This window comes from Pseudorasbora parva, chromosome 17 (assembly GCF_024679245.1).
Source record: "Pseudorasbora parva isolate DD20220531a chromosome 17, ASM2467924v1, whole genome shotgun sequence".
In the NCBI taxonomy this organism is placed as follows: Eukaryota; Metazoa; Chordata; class Actinopteri; order Cypriniformes; family Gobionidae; genus Pseudorasbora; species Pseudorasbora parva.
The window spans coordinates 18,140,306-18,160,288 of NC_090188.1; the positions used below are offsets into that span (position 1 = coordinate 18,140,306).

At 36.0% G+C, this 19,983-nt stretch overlaps 4 protein-coding genes across 4 annotated transcripts; 3 read left to right on the plus strand and 1 right to left on the minus strand.

Moving 5' to 3' along the window:
• The first annotated feature begins 882 nt into the window (after positions 1-882).
• On the plus strand, positions 883-6,881 carry lgalslb (lectin, galactoside-binding-like b). Its single transcript, XM_067421671.1, has 5 exons — positions 883-1,152; positions 1,544-1,630; positions 1,710-1,798; positions 2,628-2,817; positions 3,675-6,881. Exons 1-5 carry the CDS (start codon positions 1,120-1,122, stop codon positions 3,816-3,818), a joined length of 543 nt encoding a protein of 180 aa, XP_067277772.1. The 5' UTR covers positions 883-1,119; the 3' UTR covers positions 3,819-6,881.
• Positions 6,882-8,831: 1,950 nt separating this feature from the next.
• echs1 (enoyl CoA hydratase, short chain, 1, mitochondrial) lies at positions 8,832-11,197 on the plus strand. The gene is made up of 8 exons (XM_067420714.1): positions 8,832-8,961; positions 9,348-9,545; positions 9,630-9,757; positions 9,846-9,945; positions 10,056-10,160; positions 10,237-10,356; positions 10,484-10,551; positions 10,631-11,197. The coding sequence occupies exons 1-8, from the start codon at positions 8,871-8,873 to the stop codon at positions 10,694-10,696; spliced, it is 876 nt and encodes a 291-aa protein (XP_067276815.1). The 5' UTR covers positions 8,832-8,870; the 3' UTR covers positions 10,697-11,197.
• A 2,192-nt stretch (positions 11,198-13,389) lies between these two features.
• On the plus strand, positions 13,390-15,946 carry fuom (fucose mutarotase). The gene is made up of 6 exons (XM_067420720.1): positions 13,390-13,642; positions 14,165-14,233; positions 14,557-14,624; positions 14,758-14,856; positions 15,111-15,184; positions 15,274-15,946. Exons 1-6 carry the CDS (start codon positions 13,558-13,560, stop codon positions 15,338-15,340), a joined length of 462 nt encoding a protein of 153 aa, XP_067276821.1. The 5' UTR covers positions 13,390-13,557; the 3' UTR covers positions 15,341-15,946.
• On the minus strand, positions 15,946-19,432 carry si:ch211-217g15.3 (uncharacterized protein LOC368914 homolog). The gene is made up of 5 exons (XM_067420719.1): positions 19,251-19,432; positions 17,361-17,415; positions 17,179-17,245; positions 16,842-16,879; positions 15,946-16,674 (listed from the first exon to the last, which is right to left on the minus strand). Exons 2-5 carry the CDS (start codon positions 17,363-17,365, stop codon positions 16,155-16,157), a joined length of 630 nt encoding a protein of 209 aa, XP_067276820.1. The 5' UTR covers positions 17,366-17,415; positions 19,251-19,432; the 3' UTR covers positions 15,946-16,154.
• Positions 19,433-19,983: the final 551 nt, after the last annotated feature.

The following is a 19,983-nucleotide window of genomic DNA, read 5'->3' on the forward strand; positions in this document are numbered from 1 at the left end:
CTCCATTGACGGCCATTCAAAATTAGCCATGTGTTCTGACTTTTAGGAACTAGCGCTGTAAAGAAAAGTTTGTTACTGGCTATGATCAGTTTGATTCTTATCAATTTAGACACTTCAGTGTCATATAGAATAGATTACCCTTCTCGATACCCGTTTTACTCATCAACCAGTAAATGAAAACGTCAGTATCATGACGATTATGGCGATTCAGAGCTACAACAAAGAAAATGTTGTAGGTTTGTTTTGTTTTTTGTTTTTTTTTGTTTTTTTTCACTATATCTCTGTATTGTGTGGCTATGTTTCTATATGTACTCCCTTGGCAGTGTTATTTGTTTGTTATTCGAGCATTTAAAAAAAAATATTGTAGGCTACTAAATCACAAAAACGGTCAGTCACTGTACATAAATGGTCATTTATATTACTACATTATATTATATTACTTATTGGTGTATAGCTATTTATTTCTATTAAACCTATTTTTATAGATTTCCTATACTAGTGGTGAGAATGAACCACAGATTTACAAACATGCCACCATAGTCAAATGCCACTAGGGGTCACTATCAGCCCACTCACTGAGAGCGCATATTTCAAAGATTAGAATCACACTGTTACAATGGCAATTCTTTCTTTTAGATTAGAATTAACTAACAAAACCACAACAACCAACAACAAATTCAATGCACAGAATATGTTTACCTGCTGACAAACATTGCGTAAATAAAAACATCTTAAAACTAAATATTACAAATACTAGCGCCGGTGACCTGAGCGTTTAAGCAAGCAAATTGCCATGTTTTAAAATACAAATGTGATAAAATAGAGCCACGTATTATTCTGTTGGTAATTATACTACGATGATCCAATGAGATCTGAGCAGATTGGGTTCATATGGAGGCTGGATTAACCTCCACCCGTACGATAATCCGTGTCAGCATATTTCTTTCTAACGTAGAGACAATAGAGTTGCTTCTTAATTCGTTAAGAGAATTTGTGTTTGTTTTAAAAATTTATTCTTGAACTTAGACACCTTGCAGTTCCCTGTCCAGTCTGCCACGACACTGACAGATTCCTAAACTGCACCGCCTTTGATAAGCATCCTATGGTATTTTGTTCAAGATGGCGGTGGCGAGCATGGAAAAGGACGCGATAGTAAGTCACAAATACCTCTAAAATCTTACAATGCTTCAGATTTTCATAACACTATTGTAGATAATAAGAATAATATATTTTATACGAATTAAGCGCGGTGGAAATATGTATGCATTACATGAGAGGAGAGGATCGTTTCTCTCTCGTAATAGTTGAAATTGATGATTTTGTTGAAATGCACTATATAGATGTATCGCAATTGACAAAGAATATGCCGAGCCTGATTTTTGCTCTGGTGTATTTGGTGCACATGCTGTTTTTTTCAATGAAGTACATTGAAGGCGTGCCGTTTTATTGTTAAAATCTGCATCTCTGCATTACAGCGCATGTGCTTTATTTCATCCTGCATCTCGCTCTTTAAACCTGTAAATCTTCTCTTTCTCATTTGAAGAGCATCGAAGATGATCTTCACCTTAATAATTCATTTGGAGATGCTGGGCTGATCTCCCCTGATAAAGAAGACATCTCTCGTATTCTGGTAGAGTAATGTTTAAAAGTAATTGTTGTTATGCTGTAGTTTTGGCATTGATGTTTTTTCCCTACATCTGATATACCAGACAGTTCCTTTCAGTGGACGGATCAGAGGTGGGATGAGGCCTGGGAAGAAGATTATTATAATGGGCATCATTGATCCAGAGCCAGACAGGTATGTTTTCACATTAATATAGCATATTTATGAATGTACACACTGTAGCACTAGCAAATAGTTGCATCAGAAACCTTGTAAGCTTTGTCTCAAAATCTTGTAAGATTCCTTAAACAGCATTATGGGCCCAATTTCTGTTCAAATTAGACAGCACTATGTTTTGAGGAACATCTTTGGGTTGTAGATCTGCATGGGTGTGTGTGCGCAACACTGCGTAGAGTTTATAGTGTTTTGATACTGTTAAGGAGTTTTGAAAGCATTGGGTGTGTCCTGGAAACATTTTAGTATGCTGATGCAAATAGGTAAATCACAAGGTTTAGGTTGTTATTCAGCCTAATGTTCAGCCTGTATGACTATATTATAGACACACAAATATGAAAGAAACATACTTTTCTTTATGGTATAGTCTTTACATAGTAATTATGCATTATTTTAACCAAATGGCACATTATGGTTCTGATATAATCGATTATTAAGTGGTGCTTATGTTTAATTTCAGATCAGGAAATTAGCCTTTCTAAACAGCCTGCTGATCCATTAGGAATGCACTGTGAGGCTCAGTCAGTCCAAAATCACATGAATTCATGTAAAATAGATGCATACTATTTATCTGTAATGTTTGACACATTAGCACACTGTTTGTAATGCTTCATCATGCAACACTTGTCATATTTTTATTAACACTAATGGCTAGTCATATGGTTATGCTGACATACTAAACACACTTTCAAACAAAATAAGATAAATAACTTTAGACAGTGCATTGCACCAGAATTGACAAAGCAGCTGTTTGCATGCTTATGTTTTGTTTTTTTTTGTCCTCCCATAGCTTTGACATCACTTTGAACTGTGGCCACAGTGAGAAGAAAGATGATGAAGAGCTCACTGATGTGGCCCTTAAACTCAGCGCACGATTCACTGAAAGGCAGTTCCTGAGGAATGCACGAGTCTCTGGGAAATGGAGTGAGGAGGAGGCACCTATAGCCTACTTCCCCTTCATCCCGGACCAGCCTTTCAGGGTAATGAGCTGAAACACTGACATCTACATGTTCTCTAATCTGAGATCTCTAATCAGGGTTCAGGGTTGTGTCCATAAACGATGGCAGCTTCCTCCTTGCCCATATTGTATGAAGGTATCTCCTAGACACTCTAATGTGATGTCTATAGCGGTGGCGTGTAGTGGACATCTGAAATGGAGAGGCAAAACCTCCTTTCTCCTCCTTTTTCTCCTACATCAAAGGATTATTTAAATGATTTTTTTTCAGAAATAATACCTACAATAGTAGAATAAAATGCATATTAACATTAGAATATTTCTGAAGGGTCATATGACACTGAAGACTGGAGTAATGCTGCTGAAAATTCAGCTTTTTCATCACAGGAATTAAAAAATATTGAATATAAATCCTAGAAATAAGTAATAATATTTCACAATATCACTGTTTTCACAATATTTTGATCAAATAAATGAAAGCTTGACAAGCATTAGAGACTTCATTACACAAATCTTACCAACGCCAGTGTCTATATAATGTTTATTTTTAAATGTATTATTTTCCCCAGAAAGTATGCCTGCTTTTGCATGATGGTTTATTCCTCCATAATAGGCAATTACAGAATATTTCCATATGGCAGAGAGTTGTACGAACAAAGTCAGTAAAGATAATGAGTTCTTATTGTTTGTAATTGGGGCTGAAGGCGAATCAAAAATGGGTCACTGTTTCCAAATGTTGGGCTGAGATAAGCAGTCATGCAAAGTCACACAAACACTTCCTTTCAACACACTGTCCTCAGTGTGTCTCAGTGACTGACAAAGGATTCATTTGATTTGATCTCATTTCACTCTTTCTCCCCTCTCCTTTCCCCATTTGAACAGATTGAGATCCATTGTGAGCACCAGCGTTTTAGGATCTTTGTGGATGGACACCAGCTGTTTGACTTTTATCACAAAGTAAAGTCTTTGCTGGCCATTAATATGATCCGGATAGTTGGGAGTCTTCAGATCACCAAGCTGGGCTAGGCAAGCACACCTGAGCACGCTCCAGAAAGGACTTCTCACAGGTGACCGCGTGCACCTGTGCATTTGCCACAGGCAGTGAAGGCCTCTGGGCCGCAGCTCACAAAGACATCAACAACATCTGCATTTTCACTACTTTTGCCCTCTAACCTCTCATTGGAATGATTTCCGAGTATTGTATCATAACAGGTTGGTGAATGGTTGCAATATCAGATGTGTGTTTTCCGATATCCTTGCTTCACATTGTAGCTTATTTGTTTAGCTTTGATAATTTTTCAGGGATCGCACACTTTGATATGCACTCTGTGGCAGTACCATGCGCCACTGGGATTTAGCTTCTCTCAATAAACACTGCCAATGTAGTCATGCTTGTAGTCTAGCAGTGTAGATTCAAAATGATCCAAACCTCAGGAAATCAGAAAGTTGATTTACTTCATTTCATTCTGATGACAAAAATGCTTTAAATGAATAATATTATTAGATGGGCTTTCTTGACATACTTTGGCTTCTAGAATACAGGAGCTCAGATTCAGCATTCGCTGTTCCATCTGGGTTTGAATTGTTATTTAATGTCATAAAAAATTTTTTAGAAGGACAATGTTATTTGATATTTGTCCGCTCGTCTGTTTACGCTTATAAGCACCTAGTAAAAGTAGAAGGAGCAGAAATAACAGGGCTGAATTGTTTCTTGAATGTACCATCATCCACTTATAGGCTTCGTAATAGCTGTGGATGTAAAGTGAGTTTCTTCACAGAAAAAAAATTGACGACTCCCTCCTCAATCTTAACTCCTTATGTCACTCCTCTAAAGATAAACGCAGCAAAGGGTCAGCATTTTTCCGCGTTCAGCAACGCTTTTTATCCAGCCCCCTACATACCCACAATGCTCTCCTCTCAGTTCAGTTGTCTTCTGCTCCACCTCCAAATGTAGTACTGAACAGAGTGGTACAGGTATGGCGTCACTGTAGGCCAACCGGCCGTTAGCATCACACTGGTTCCCTCGAGAAAAACCCAATAGGATTTATCGCTAAAAACAAGCTCTGTGATCAGCATAAGTTTATGATACTTGCACATTTTGTCCATCAAGATAATTTTCACAGATGAACACAAAATGAATTTTGAAGCCTAAATGCAGTCGCCAGGATTAAAAAGCTAAAGGTAGGCTATAAATGAACTGCACCACGGTCACTCGACTTCAACATCACTAAGCTTCCAACAACTCTTTCCAGAAAGTTTGAGTTAGAATAGTTTATAAGAGCACAATTATGAGCATAACGTTTACTCTATTCAACATCCTCTGTAGTCCCATTTAGCCACTTTTAGTAACCGCCTTTTCAACAGCTTAAAAAAAATCATGAGTGGGGTAATGCAGATGTATTTTATGTTATAGAATAAAACGTGAAAGTGTCTTGAGCTTGTGTTCACCACATACCTTATTTCAGCCATTTAACCAAAACCTAATTTTTTTTAAACCCATCGACTTTGGGACAAGGGAACCGAAAGTGCTAAAATGGTCATTTGCTTCTGCGTTTAGGCCTACATAGTGATATCATACCTGCACCACTCTATTGGTGTGATATCAGTAATTATTATTATTACTAATTATGTTTCAATACCAGAGAAATAATTCTTGATATGCACATGCATAAACAACCGTTTAAAAGTTAAGGATCAGTCCCATCTTTTTTTTAATGCTTTTGAAAGAAGTCTCTTATGATTAGCCAGGCTGTTTATGTGATCAGTGTCACATGGTCCTTCTAATGTGCTGATTTGCTGCTCAAAAAACATTTCTTATTATCAGTGATTTTGCGTCTTAATATTTTTGTGTAAAATGGATTCAAGAAATTCAGTATTCTATGATGAATAGAAATTATTTTATTTGAAATATAAATCTTTTGTTACAAATGACAGTGATAAAGGACAAACTGTCACTTTTGATCATCTTAATGTGTCCTTGCTTAATTAAAGCATTCATTTCTTAAACCACAAAAAATTCTTAATAACCCCAAACTTTAAAACGGTACTCTATTGTGAAGAAGCTGGCAGTGCTTCTCATCACTCAGTATTTATTCAGGTGAGCATTGTAATATTTTATAATAGTATACTTTCTCTTTGTGTCCTGGAACACATGGAAACCGAGGCAGTGATGAATGAAGTTGAAGGGCTGCTGTTTTTGTCTACTTAACTGGCCGATCTGCTTGACTGAATTTCATGTGATGGAATAATGCTATTATTTGCCAGAGAGTACTTAACACCAGCTAGAAACCATCTGCTCACATCAGTGTTCAGGTTATAATATTTATCGACTGCAATAGGAAACTGTTCTATTTAAGATCTTAATGTGTTGAGAGAAGGTACTCCTGATCGAAAAACGACAGCTGAATAAACTAATGTACATTTAATGTGAAGTAGGCCGTTTTCTACGTTCTGAATATCTTGACTGATTTTCTCTGCAACAATTCATGTGTCACAAACTCATGCAGAGTTTATTTAATGAGAATTGGTTTTGCAACACAAGCAATGTGGTCCTTGACCACACACCCATATGACATATTGTGGCAAACACACTTCGATATGACACATTAAGCAATTGAAACCTGGTCATAGGGACCACTATGATACACTTTACAGTATTGCTATTTAACTGCTAAATCTGTGTTGCTTCATTTTGTCTGGTGCTGTTTTAATGTTGACCATTTTGAGCATCGCTTGGTCTCTGAAAAGCGTGTGTGTGAAATTGCACCTGCATAATTAAAAAAATGGGGAGGGATCTATATTTACAAAAATAACAGGTGAGAAAGGAGATTTAAGGAGAGAATATCAAACGTTTCGACTGTGCGCTAGTATAGTAATAGATTCTGCTAATGCATTTGGCAGACACTGTTATCCAAAGTAATTTTGAATGCATTCAAGGCATATATTTATCAATATGATTTCACCAGACTCCCTATGATCCTTCTAATATTCCCTATTACAGATAACAGTTTTAATGCTTCCGTTTTCATTGCTGTTACTTGTCTTGTATATCAAAATAAATTAACAATCTTTCAAACAGTTTCACATTTATGAGGGCTGAAAATGAATGTCTTTGTTGTAAACTATTGTTATGAAGCCTTCGAATTTTGGATGTACATATACTAAACAGGGCCTCTATATATGCTTCATCTTTTTATATATATATACTTTTTTTTTGCTACTGCAATAATGTCTAGACACTGTTTGACAGTGTATGTGATCTAGTTTGAAGGGATAGTTGACTTTAAAATGAAAATTGTCATCCTTTACTCACCGTCAAGTTGTTTCAAACCTGTATGAATTTCTTTCTTCAGCTGAACACAAGGGAAGATATTTTGAAGAATGCCAGTAACCAAACAGTTAACTGGAGCCATTGACTTCTATAGTATTTTTTTCCCCCCTACTATTTCCCCCCTAACTGTTTGGTTACTGACATTCTTTAAAAAATCTTCCCTTGTGTTCAGCTGAAGAAAGAAATTCATACAGGTTTGAAACAACTTGACGGTGAGTAAAGGTTGACAGAATTTTCATTTTAAAGTGAACTATCCCTTTAAGTGTTCACTGGTTATCAATTCATCAACACTTGATTTCTTAAGGTAACGTGATACATGTTTCCCCCCCCCCCCCCCCCCCTCTTTGGGATATTCAGAGCTTTGCTTTTAGAGCATCATGTCAGTTATTTTATTTGAAGACCATTTCAGAGGTGTATGTGTATTTCTAAAGTGGCCCATTATTTAGAGCTAGTTTGTGATGTTGGATGTAGTTGTACGATCATTTTCACGAGTTAAATCAAGACCTGCAGAGTTGGTTTAGTGTGCTTTCAAAACATGGTATTTATCAGAAATGTGCCTATTGAAATACAGTGTTGGTATTTGGGATCTAAAATTGAATGATTACTAATAAGTTACACCAACAGACTTGAATTTTGAGCTGCACTTTTCAAGATAACTTTTTATTTTTTTTGTAATGTAATGCATTTTTTTTGCGTGTGTGTGTGGTTAAATCCAGTGTTGTATAGTTGACATAAATCAAATAAAATGATCAATAAAACTTAAAATTTGCCAAGGTATTATATATTTGCCCCCACGAATACCCTGTAAATATGCTGCCATATGTTACACCTAAAGAGTACGTGCATTACAATTAACTAAACGTACACACCAAAATAATGAATACTATTTTTACCTTGCCTTCTGGATAAACTGTTGATATGTGAATGCATTATTGTGTTTTGGTTTTACAGGCAAGATTTAGTTATTTCCTGAACTTTGTAATCTTCATAAGTTTCAATGTTTTTCTAACTGATTTACAGAACAATAAAATAATGAATTACAGACTTTGAAATCATTTAATGTGTCATGTAAGAAGTTGGCATAAAGATTCTTTAAAACGGCTTGGCAGTTTGCCCGTTTAAACAAAACTCAAGACCGTAAACAGCAACAATATTGCAAGAATAAAGCGCCCTCTACTGGCTGGTTTCTTCTATGGGAGAAATAAATATATGAATATCATTAATACAAATTATTGAAAGCAATAAATATAACGTTTTTGAGACCATAAATAACATTACCCTCAGATCATTCCTTTGGTATTTCGTATATTTTCAATTGGCAACAGTGCCTTTTGCAAATGTGGAGTTGATTCACAAAAGTGACCAATAGATGGCGCTATAAACGCAAAAATGTGCCATACTTGTTGCCATTATTTTCCATTTAATCCTCGTTTGAAAACGAATCCAAGGTTGTAACTTACAAGAGGTTTGTAAGAGGAAAATTTAAAACCTGTTTGTATTATATTCGTGTGATTTAACACTAAGAAAAGAGGATGATTTCACGTTTGAGGTGGATATTATAAAATCCAATTATAAAATAAAATAAAAGACGTAAACATGTAAAACTGTAATCAAAATAAGACAACGGAAGAGGGATTTTGTAATAAAATGTCTGGCATCCTGATTACGCAATGACGTCACCCTTGACAGCCAACCAACGCGGCTTCAGCCCGAGCGTCGCAGTGTGTCACCGTTGACCTCGCACAAGCATGGCGCTGCTCTGCAGATCCACAGGGTTACTTCTCAAAAACAGTAAACTGCTGCCCTCTGCATTAGCAGCAACCAGGCAATGCAGTTCAGGTAACAGGAACCATGTCTACTTAAAAGTAATGTCGTCCTTTTCAATGCCACTTTGGAAAGGTTTGGTTTGGAAACCATGAGGTTTGCTTTGGTTGGAAACTTGCGTCATTTGCTTGCTCTGTTTCTGTGGCTGCTGAAATGTTGTTGTTGTTGTTGTACCTGCAACTTTGTAATGGAAACGCCTACCTTTATGAAAGCTGCTGCTACCACTCTGTGCGTTTGATTACATTTGAAACATATTTAATACATATAATAATACTATTTAAGTACTGGTGAGGTGATGTATTTGACGACCTATCAATTCTGTTTTTTATCATTTAAAACAAAATCGAGCATCGAGCCATATTGTGAGCTAATTTGACCTTTACCCTCATCTTTTTTTGCAGGTGGCCACTATCAGTACATACTGGTTGACAAAAAGGGTGAAAAGAAGAATGTTGGTTTCATCCAACTGAATAGGCCAAAGGCCCTGAATGCTCTTTGTGATGGGCTTATGATGGAGGTGGGCAAAGCTCTTGATGCATTCGAGGATGACAGGGAAGTGGGAGCAATTGTTGTCACAGGGAGTGAAAAGGCCTTTGCAGGTGTGAAACTGTCAATAAAATGAGTGTTCAATTATAATTTTTTTGGACTGGTTGTATGTTGTATTGACACTTTTGCTTTGATAGCTGGAGCCGATATTAAAGAGATGCAGAATCGAACCTTTCAAGACTGCTATGGTGGAAACTTCTTGGCACATTGGAACAGGGTATCAACAGTCAAAAAGCCTGTAATTGCTGCTGTGAATGGGTTTGCGGTAGGTAAATGTTTAAGTTTAATCACTAGAAAGCCTGTTTAAATCTTAATTCCAGCTCGAGCATAAACAAAGTTTTTGTCCTATCCAGCTTGGAGGAGGATGTGAGTTTGCCATGATGTGTGACATAATCTATGCTGGGGAAAAGGCACAGTTTGGACAGCCCGAAATCTTGCTCGGGACCATTCCCGGTACAATAACGCATCCTGTTTTTAATTATGTGGATTGATTGTGGCAGAATAATTATGAACATTAATAAAAAAGCAAGGTTGCTGAGATCACATGATTTCTTTGGCTCCAGGTGCTGGCGGCACTCAGAGGCTTACGAGAGCAGTGGGGAAATCCCTTGCGATGGAGATGGTTCTCACAGGAGACCGAATCTCAGCTCAGGAGGCAAAACAATCTGGTTTGTCTTTCAAACTTACTGTTGCACTACAGCTTCTCTCAATTTAATATGTGGACTAATGTTTTCATCTTTATAGGTCTGGTAAGTAAAGTATTTCCTGCTGATCAGCTGGTTTCAGAAGCGATCAAATGTGGAGAGAAAATAGCTGGCAATTCCAAACTTGTCTCCGCCATGGCAAAGGAAGCTGTTAATGCAGGTGAGGGATTTATTGAAGAGATTGTAAAAAATGTATTCATGTTTCATGAATGAGGCTCACTGTCATTCATGCATCCAAAAATGTAGCCATTTAGAAACTGATAGTTTTATGTAAACTTTACTTGCAGCGTTTGAATTAACTTTAGCTGAGGGCAGTCGACTTGAGAAAAGATTGTTCCATGCAACCTTTGCTACGGTGCGTCACTTTTCTTCTGTTTATTAATTTCCTTTTTTGGGAAAAAGCTTTCTTGAACTTGCTGTGCTCTTGTTTTTAGGAGGACAGAAAAGAGGGCATGACTGCCTTTGTCGAGAAGAGAAAGGCTGCTTTCCAGGACAATTAAAATTCCAGTTGAAAATATGGTGATGTTTAGTGTGATCGAATGCTGATATTAAAAATACTCGAATTTGCCTTAATTTTCCTATGAAGTGTTTATGAAAAAAACGCTAAGATTTAGGCTGTGTATTTGGGCGGTCAGATGTGCATAACTGTAGTTCACATTTGGTTTAGTTTATACATGCCCTTTTCTAATCAATGTCTGGATTATCACTTCATAAATACAATATTTAGCCAACTTCTGTGTAACTGAAACACTAAATAATGCATTGTAATATACATTTAAGTTGTTTAGAAAACAAAATGTCATCGCCTTCTTAAACCGTTCGTAATTACTGTAAAACTGTTCAAGATTTTTCAAAAATCTCCTGATTTCACTGTATATGCTTATCATTAGGAACTAAGACCGCGCAATTACACTCTGTAAACTGTAGGTGGAGCTGTGGCTGTATTTTCAGTCACTCGTGCTGCCCATCCAATCGTGTGATAATAAAGTCGCTGTCGAAGTGTTTTGTGGCTGTATTTGTTATTAATCTAAAAAATATTTGATTACATTGTAATATTACGTGCTCTTGATATCGAGTAAAAAAGTGTTTTGACTTTTGAAGGACGCGATTTTTTTTAAAATAAAAAGCAAGACCGAATGGGCTTCTTAAGTTTGACCAACAGGATTAACATTCTTATTTTTTTTATCCTATTTTTATTTTAATAAACGTGTTCTCAGTAACCAGGCCATTCTAAATGTAGCTAAATCTGTATTGAAATTGAGATTTTTTTAGGACTACGATTTATAAATAACTAGCATTTTTCATCTTATGCCTTTTTCATGTTGATTCTAATTAGCTTTTTGTTTTCGTTTTTCCTTAATCTAAATGCATTTTATGAAATGTCGCAGGCGCTGCTTTAGCCTACAACCAAACTGCTCAAACTTTCTAAATATTGATGAATAACTGTAAAGTTTCTAATGTCGCTTAATCACTTGTCAGGTTAATCGTCAGAGAACTTACAACCCACTTTTACGCATTAAACACTGCCCATTTTATGTGAAATACAGCGTCCAGAAGGACCACAGCAAATGTAATTATAGGACGAGTCTATTCATCTCAATTGCACATCAAATGAGGGCATTTTCTCACTTGAAAATCTTGGCTTTTTTTCTCTTCGCACGGCGTCGTTCCGAACACTCTCAAAAGTCCATAGCCTAATTGATTTTAATTTTCATTCAATATTCCCTCAGAGTCCAGCTTTCTTCTCAGCCCCTGGAACAAAACTTTTAAAAGGGGAGAAAAAAACTCTCTCTCCACATACCGCAACAGCACAAAGGTCTCCTTAAAGACAGCAAAAGAGAGGTTCCACTTTGAAGTCTATCCCCTGCTAACGAAAGGTCAAAATAATAAATGTAGACCGAATTGAGGCGCTCAGCGCAGACAAAAGAGGCAAAACGTTACATTTTGGCAAAGGCAGCTCCTCATAGCGTGATAAACTCATTTAAAAAAGCAGAACCAAAGAGGGAGCAGCATGGTTCCTCGGTAAAAGAAAGGAGCTTTGAACTGATCAGACAGTCTTGGCTCCTCCGAATGTCTTTTCTTCCATCAGTCTTCCGTCTTTCCACCTTCACTCTACATTTCGCAGCTGCAAAGCCTCCACACACCTCTTTTGGAGCAAATTTCCCTGAATTAGCTACAACCACATCACCGGCAGTTCCTCTTCATCAGTAGCAGCTGCACGTCTAGGTGTCCGTTCTTCATTACGCCGGCGAGTTTACGTTCAATTAACTTGCTGATTTTTTTTAAATATTTTTTTTAAATAAATTTCCCAACTATGAAAAATGTAACAGCCATATGTAATTACATTTCCATTTACCGACAATAAAATTCGATTAGACATAGTGCCTACTTAATGTTTAGCATGGGATCTCGTCATTAAATGTCAAGAACAAAAAAAAATTCAAGAGCATAGGCTACACTTTCACGCGCAGAATGTCTATGCGCGAAGATTGAGAATCTTTGAAAATCAGCGAGTGTTGTAAATTCAGTCTGCAGATTATGAGATGAATTAGCTTACACGTGGATTTTTCCTCAACATTTTACTCTAATTGAAGATTCACATGCACGAAGTTTATAGGCTAGCGTAATTAACTGGGTCAAAGATTACAATAATTGATCTGCAGAGACTGAAATAATGAATTTGAAAACACCTGTTGCTACCGTTAGTTTAGGCTATGGACTATTTTAAGATCTAAAGAAAGCCTAATTAATGAGCTCCATTGGTGTTAGGCTTTGTTGATTTTATAGGCTAGTGTTCTAATAATTCAATGACGATGTATTTATTTTATTTTTTAAATGTACAAGAATAAAAAAAAAAAGTGATAGCCTAGCTCTAGTGTGTATTAGAGTGGACTCCAATTTGTGTGAGGAGGTAAAAAAACACCCTTTGTACACAAAACTCTATTTGTATATAGAGTGGATCATTCATAAAAAATAAAAAAACTGTATGTGTTTACCTCCTCTCACAAAGGAGTTTTTTTATTTGTTTGTTTTGTTTCCAGTGTAAATTTAGGGCTCTTTGACAAATTAGTCTACTTAGTCTGAAAATCAGGCAAGGATCATGACTCAAACAAATGTATTCAAAAACAATGCTGGAAATGAATAAGCCCTATAGGCTATAAAACCAGTCTTTTTTTTTTTTTAAACATAACCTAGTCCTAGATGAAGACTGTCATTGGTATGCAAAGAAACGCAAATTACGTATTCGGAGCGCAGGTTGCGTTAGAAACGTATTTCGTGTAAACCAATTGAAATACTTTGAAGTGTCACATGACTCCCCAGAAACTCGCTCGTGTTTGTCCGGTTCTGTCCCTGCTTTGAAATGGTTATATTAAAAGGAATCCCATCAATACTCACGCCTGAATTATTGTATGTGTTGGCGCAAATGGGTCATGGAGATGAGCTAGGTAAGTCGTTAATGAGCTCGCCTCACACGCAGCGTCCCTTTTACGAACGTCAAACCGAACCGGTTCCTGCATCACATAATGGGCTAATTTCTGGATGGATATAAGACGACATACCTGTTTGTACCATTATAGCATGTCATTGGTTTATTTGAAAGTAGATGGGATTTAAAAAACGCCACGGATATATCCTAGTTCGAGCAGTAAAACAGGAAGGGATACTGCTTTGGCTGCGCTGCTTACCACGCAGCATGCGCTTTCATTTCTATCATCAAAATGTCACTCAAAAACTTTGTAGGCTGTCTCTCATAAAAATGTCACATTTTTATTATCTCTAAGCCAAAGCACATATCCAGTCTTTCGACTCCCGCTGATGTTATAAAGCGTTGAAGTTCTGTCCGTCTACAGCTTTAAGTGGATCTGGTTTGTCTTATGAGCGCAGACTAGAAGTCATCATTGCAACAGTGTACTGTTATAAGAAATGAACGTCATGTATGAATTGTCATGTAGTATCACTTTTTTTAGTTCTTGCAGACGCAAATTTTCCAGCCGCATCTATTTGTAAATGTGGTCCAGTGGAGATAAGAGCGGATGGTATGTGTTCCTACAATATTCTAAACTTTTACAAATGATTTAGCTTCTACAGGTATTGTTCCTAGTACAACTTTTAAAGATTCTAGATGCACTTTCATTAAAAATAAAAAAAACACAAATCTAATTATTGTAGGCTAAACCTTCTTATACAGTTTGAAAGAGATCTGAATTTATAATGGGTTTACAGAAGCAGGAATGGTTGTTTTGTTAATTATGTCTTTATATGCATTAGCTGGACAGCCAAAAAATATCAAATGTTTGTCACTGACACTGCTGTGGGTGCAAAGCATTCACATGTATGGTCTGTTTTTTTCCCCTTTAAGGTGTAGGTATACCAGAACTTCTGAAGGGAATACTGACGCTTTTTCCTCTTGATACCTATGATGATTCGGTGAGTGATAACATTATCTGCATCTTTTAATTTTTTAATGGCTAAACCACAAAGATAAACTTGGTTGTTCATGCATGTAACTTTTTCATAATTGTAGGTTGTGTCTGTAACTCAATATGGTCTGATTTGTTAGGCAGCTGTCATGGACCTTGTGCAGAGTGACAAATTAAAGGGTCTGAAAGTGCCGGTTTGGGACCAGTACTCTGACCTCCTGAAACAATCAGGATCAGATGTAAGCTATTATATACATAAAAGGTCATAACTAATATGATGAGGACATATACATCACTACTGAAATTTTACCACGCTATAGGTTTACAAAGATAACACAAATCATTTCTCCAGGATGTCGTGTGTGTTTGTGTGTGCATATATATATATATATATATATATATATATATATATATATATATATATATATATATATATATATATATATATATAACTGTTAAAACATAGTTGTAATTTAACATGCTTCTTCTTCAGGGTAACTTCAAGTTTGTTGAGCGGTTTGCATTTTATGAGCGTGCCAAGAAGGCATTTGCTGTAGTGGCAACTGGGTAAGCATTGTTATTTATGATCTATTATGATCTCTTTAGCTATTTTTTATTTAATAAAATAAAAAATGATCCTTAACTCTCTCTGACAGGGAGACTGCACTGTATGGAAATCTTATTATAAAGAAAGGTGTCATTTCGCCTGATGAACAATGCTGAAAGATGAGCTGTTTGGTATTTTTTAATTACCAAAGTGATAAGACCAAAAACCTTATAAATAATGTACACAAACTATCTGTGTATAATTGGCATAAAACTATTGTGTTATTACTTATTATATAAATGTATGTACATTATTAATTTAGTGCCTTCATTTTAGATTTTCTGTAATAATGTGATGTTGTAGAATAATAATGACAATTTCTCAAATAAATAGAGAACAATCATACAATTTATACAGTAAAACCATTTGAAAATACTTAACAGTATCAACCTTTTTTATTAAAAAAAAAAAGTTAGTTAAGTTGTGTGAACTGAAAGTCATCTCTGCTTTCAAATATTATTTTTTTGTTTAGTGTTTTTGTTAAATGTATTTATTTTTATCTTTTACTTGTTCATTTTGTTGCCGTTCTGTGAATTAACAGCAGCTGAATCGAGCTCTGAATGTCCTCTCCTTAGGATTATGGAAATGTAATACTTTTGCCTTACTTATAATACTTTGCTTTCATAAATGCTTTTTTCCCAATGATTTAATTATGACTGTATACAAATGTATTTCGTTTACTCATTTATTTTAAAATGATTAAATAAAAAACAGTAAGTGAATCATATGGTTTCACAGTCTTCCTGGTATTGCTGTGTGTGAAACATGCAGAACAGACATTTTTTGTATATTCTATACTTTAAAATAATAATAAAAATGCTGAGATGATTACTTTATGATTTAAAAAAATAGAGATAATTTAATTAAAACTACACATAATGAATTAACATCCAGTACTGTAGTCCTTTAAATACGACATGACTTGTTTTATCATTGTTTGTGATAAAGGTCATCCAGGTCTACCTCTGGCTCTGTGTGCACTCTTTTGGTGTAAATGGGGAATATATTCATAGCTAGAGCCTGCTGGTCAGACAGACGTCCTTTGAGATCTGCGTGGTACAGGTCATCTTTGTCTTCTTCAGGGCTTGAATAGATGGGCCTGGCATTACCTCCAATTACATCCTTCTCTCCTCTCATTGGCTCAACAAACATGCCGTGGTACAGATCATCCCTATCTTCTTCTGGTTTGTCGTACATCTGTACCTGATCGTGTCTCATTTGCTGAAAGTAGTTTTCATGCTGTTTTAGGTCAGCTGGAAGTTTTATGTCAAAGGAGTGGTAAAGAGCATCTTTATCCTCTTCAGGTCTGTTGTATTTCTGCTGAATTTCTTCTTTTACAGCTTTCCAAATCGACATGTTAGGATCGATTTCAGGATTTGTTTTATCTATGTCCTGTGGTGGCTCCACCTCCTTCATTCCCTGGATCATCTTCCCATTGCGATGATCAAAACTACCATGGAAAAATAAATCTTTATATTGAATCTTTTGTGAATGTTTGGTTAAATTGAAGTGTATATATATATATATATATATATATATATATATATATATATTTTTTTTTTTATTCATGTTTTACAAACTACTCAACAGTGTGCAGAAGGCAAGACAAGTACTTACAGTATAGTGTCCTGAACTGCTTTGCCAAACTCTTTTACCTGTAAAAGCAACAAGCCAAACATTAGCAAATTGATTGTTTAAAATATTAAATATGTTTAAAATAACCCAATAGCAATGTTAGTAATCACAGTGTGATATACAAGAAAAGACATTAAATGAGTGTTAAATTCTTTACATCCTTATCATCTTGCTCAAAATGGCAAGAAGGGTCAGGGCAGACCGTGTAAAAACAACTGTAATTAAAAGCGACTATATACATTGTTTTTTTCTTTTGTAACATAAGACAGTCAAAATATTTGGTTGTAAATTAAGAGTGTACATTATAAGTTAAACATACCCTGGGCCTGTATGGCTTGGCCGAAGTGCTGAATATCAGCACTGACAGGCAGATTAGAACAGAAAACCTATAATGTGGGAAACAAAACATGAGTGTTCAAGATCAAAATAAAGATAAAACCTACTTTGTTAAAAACATACAGTAAATATATACATGTAACACTAAACCTCATCAAAACTCACCTCATTATAGGGGTTCTTGCAGTGACTTAAAGTTGTGAAGACCAAACAAACTTACCTGTAATAAGGGAAGATCAAAGTTCAGCAACAAACTGACTTTGGACCTGAACTCTATGCAAGCAATTCTGCTATATACTAATAATTGTTTTATCGAGAGAGAGAGAGAGAGAGAGAGAGAGAGAGAGAGAGAGAGAGAGAGAGAGAGAGAGAGAGAGACTGTATGTGTAATGTATCGTTTATGATTATTGTTAGATATTATTATTACTGATATTGTTGTTAAAACTTAACACTTTTTACATTTTTCAGGTCATTATTCTATTGAAACAAACACTAACTGCACCAAAGCAGCTAGTGTTTAAAGAGCACACGATTATAAAAATGATGTCGCATTTTAAATCTGTAATTTATGCCGAACACTGATAGGCTATTATGTAATCTTTAATATAATAAAGCAAGCTAAACACATATTTTAACATAAGAGTCTAAAGTTCAGCACAATTGAAAGCAGATAATCATTTGCAGTTATCTAGTAGGCTGTAATCGAAGACTGATAATAAATGTAGCTAATTATGCACGTGTACTAGGCTATATGAATGTTACTGCGGATCAGTTGTTTCATATAAAACGCATTAAAAACACGGACAGCCTTTAGTATCGAATAATTAATCATGTGAATGTGATTTGATGACATGACTAATAGGGAACAACGTAAAATCTGTAGGCCTATCGTTTTTGCCCAAAACAAAAATCCTATAGCTAATGTTTTGGTTTAAAGATGTTAGGGATAGACGTCCGACAACTAGACGCGAGTAAATGCAGTAAAGGGTCAGGTTCGGGTTAAGGATTAAGGATTGAAGTTACATAGACTTCGGGATTCTGCCAGGGCTCCAACCACCCAAGTGGCGCTCTTTTCCCAAACATCAAATAAAAACACAAGCCTGTAGTCACGGGGGAGCTACACGACGCACATCCAGGAGCTCTTAAAATGATATCTATCTGTATAATGTTCATCAATTTAAGTGAAAACTAAGCTATGTAATAGTAGCCCAATTAGTTATAAAGAAAAGCACATGTTGTTGACGTGGAAGATGGATGTGAAGAACTTTTGTTTGTTGCCTGAAATTCCATGCAGGCAATTTATTATTTAGGCTATAAGTTATAATTAGCTTAAAGAAAACACAACCAAGGTACATAAAGCTCAATGTGAAAGTTGCTGTTGTGATGTATTGCAAAACATTTTTTGACCAGGTTCAGGTTTGTGTAGCGTTTAAATGTATTGCCTGGGGGAAAAAATGTGGTTAAGTCTTTATTTTACAGTGTCTTTGTTTTATGTTACATGTTACTATAGTATTAACAGTAAATTATGCATAATTTTATGCAACTAACCCTCAAACAAACCCCAATCCTACCCTAACCCTACAAGTACATTAGTTAATCAATATTACTCCATACTTAAATATATAGTTGCACTGAATAAAGTGTATCCAAAAGTGTATTTATTATTTTTACATACTTTTAATATTTTCTTATTACCACATTGGCGGCAGGGTAAACAACTGCAACTAATAAAATCGCAACAAAAGGCCTCTGAGGCATTGCATTGAGTTGATTCACGTTTGTAAAGTTGCTGTGTGATGATAGGCCGCATAACATTATGTTTGTTCAGAAAGCCCCTTTTGTAAATGCGATTGCTATCCCATGGTGACTAACGGCACCCGTGCAGATGCTCTCATCTCCCACAGAACTGAGTCAAAAATCTGTGCAGCAGCAAACAGCGTCTGACTGTGCGGCGTGAGACTGAGGGCAGACGAGCGCTCTGTGATCTTAATGCCAAGTGCTTGGCCTCATTACTGGGCTTATTGCAGGATCAAGTGCGAGATGATGTTTACTCACGGCTCGAGTGGAGACGACTTGAGTCACAGGCTCACTCTCACCTGGAAGGCTGTTTCAAAAGGCTCTCAGTACAGGAAATGTGTGGCACCTGAGTTCCTCGCATGAGGAACTTATTCCAGTCAGTGTATTAACAAAGCCTTCGAGGCATCTCTGTAGAAAACATTCTCTTTTTCTCACCACTCTGACCGTGCATACCTGTAATTAGACAGATTGTGATTTTAATACGGCCGAAGCCTGTGGGGCCCCATACAGCGCTTTGATGCTTGTTTCACAGCCATAATAGTCAAGTGGTTAAAAAGGGAACAGGAAGGATCAAACCTGCTTGCTTAATGAATACAAATTATGGCATTATCTCTGGAGTAACATAGTGATGGCTTGTAGACTTATGCTGTTGTATGTTCTTCTATTTATTGTTCTAAATGAATGTGTTTTGAGACAGTAGGCCTATATACATGCTTTCCTCACAAACCATGACTAAATATAACATGTTTGCTTTTTTGGTAATGTTATGAACCAGACTTATGTTGTACAAACCACAGGAAATAGCATAGAAGGAAAACAGAAGCGTAACTTATAGGAACCCGAGAGGACAATATTTTTGTGTAAATCAACTGAATGTCTGTTATGTCTTTTACATTTTGTTTTAAACAATTATTTGCCGATTATTTGATTGGAGAGAACGTCCATCCAAAATATTCAGTGCACAAAGAAACATGGCCTAGACAAGTTAATG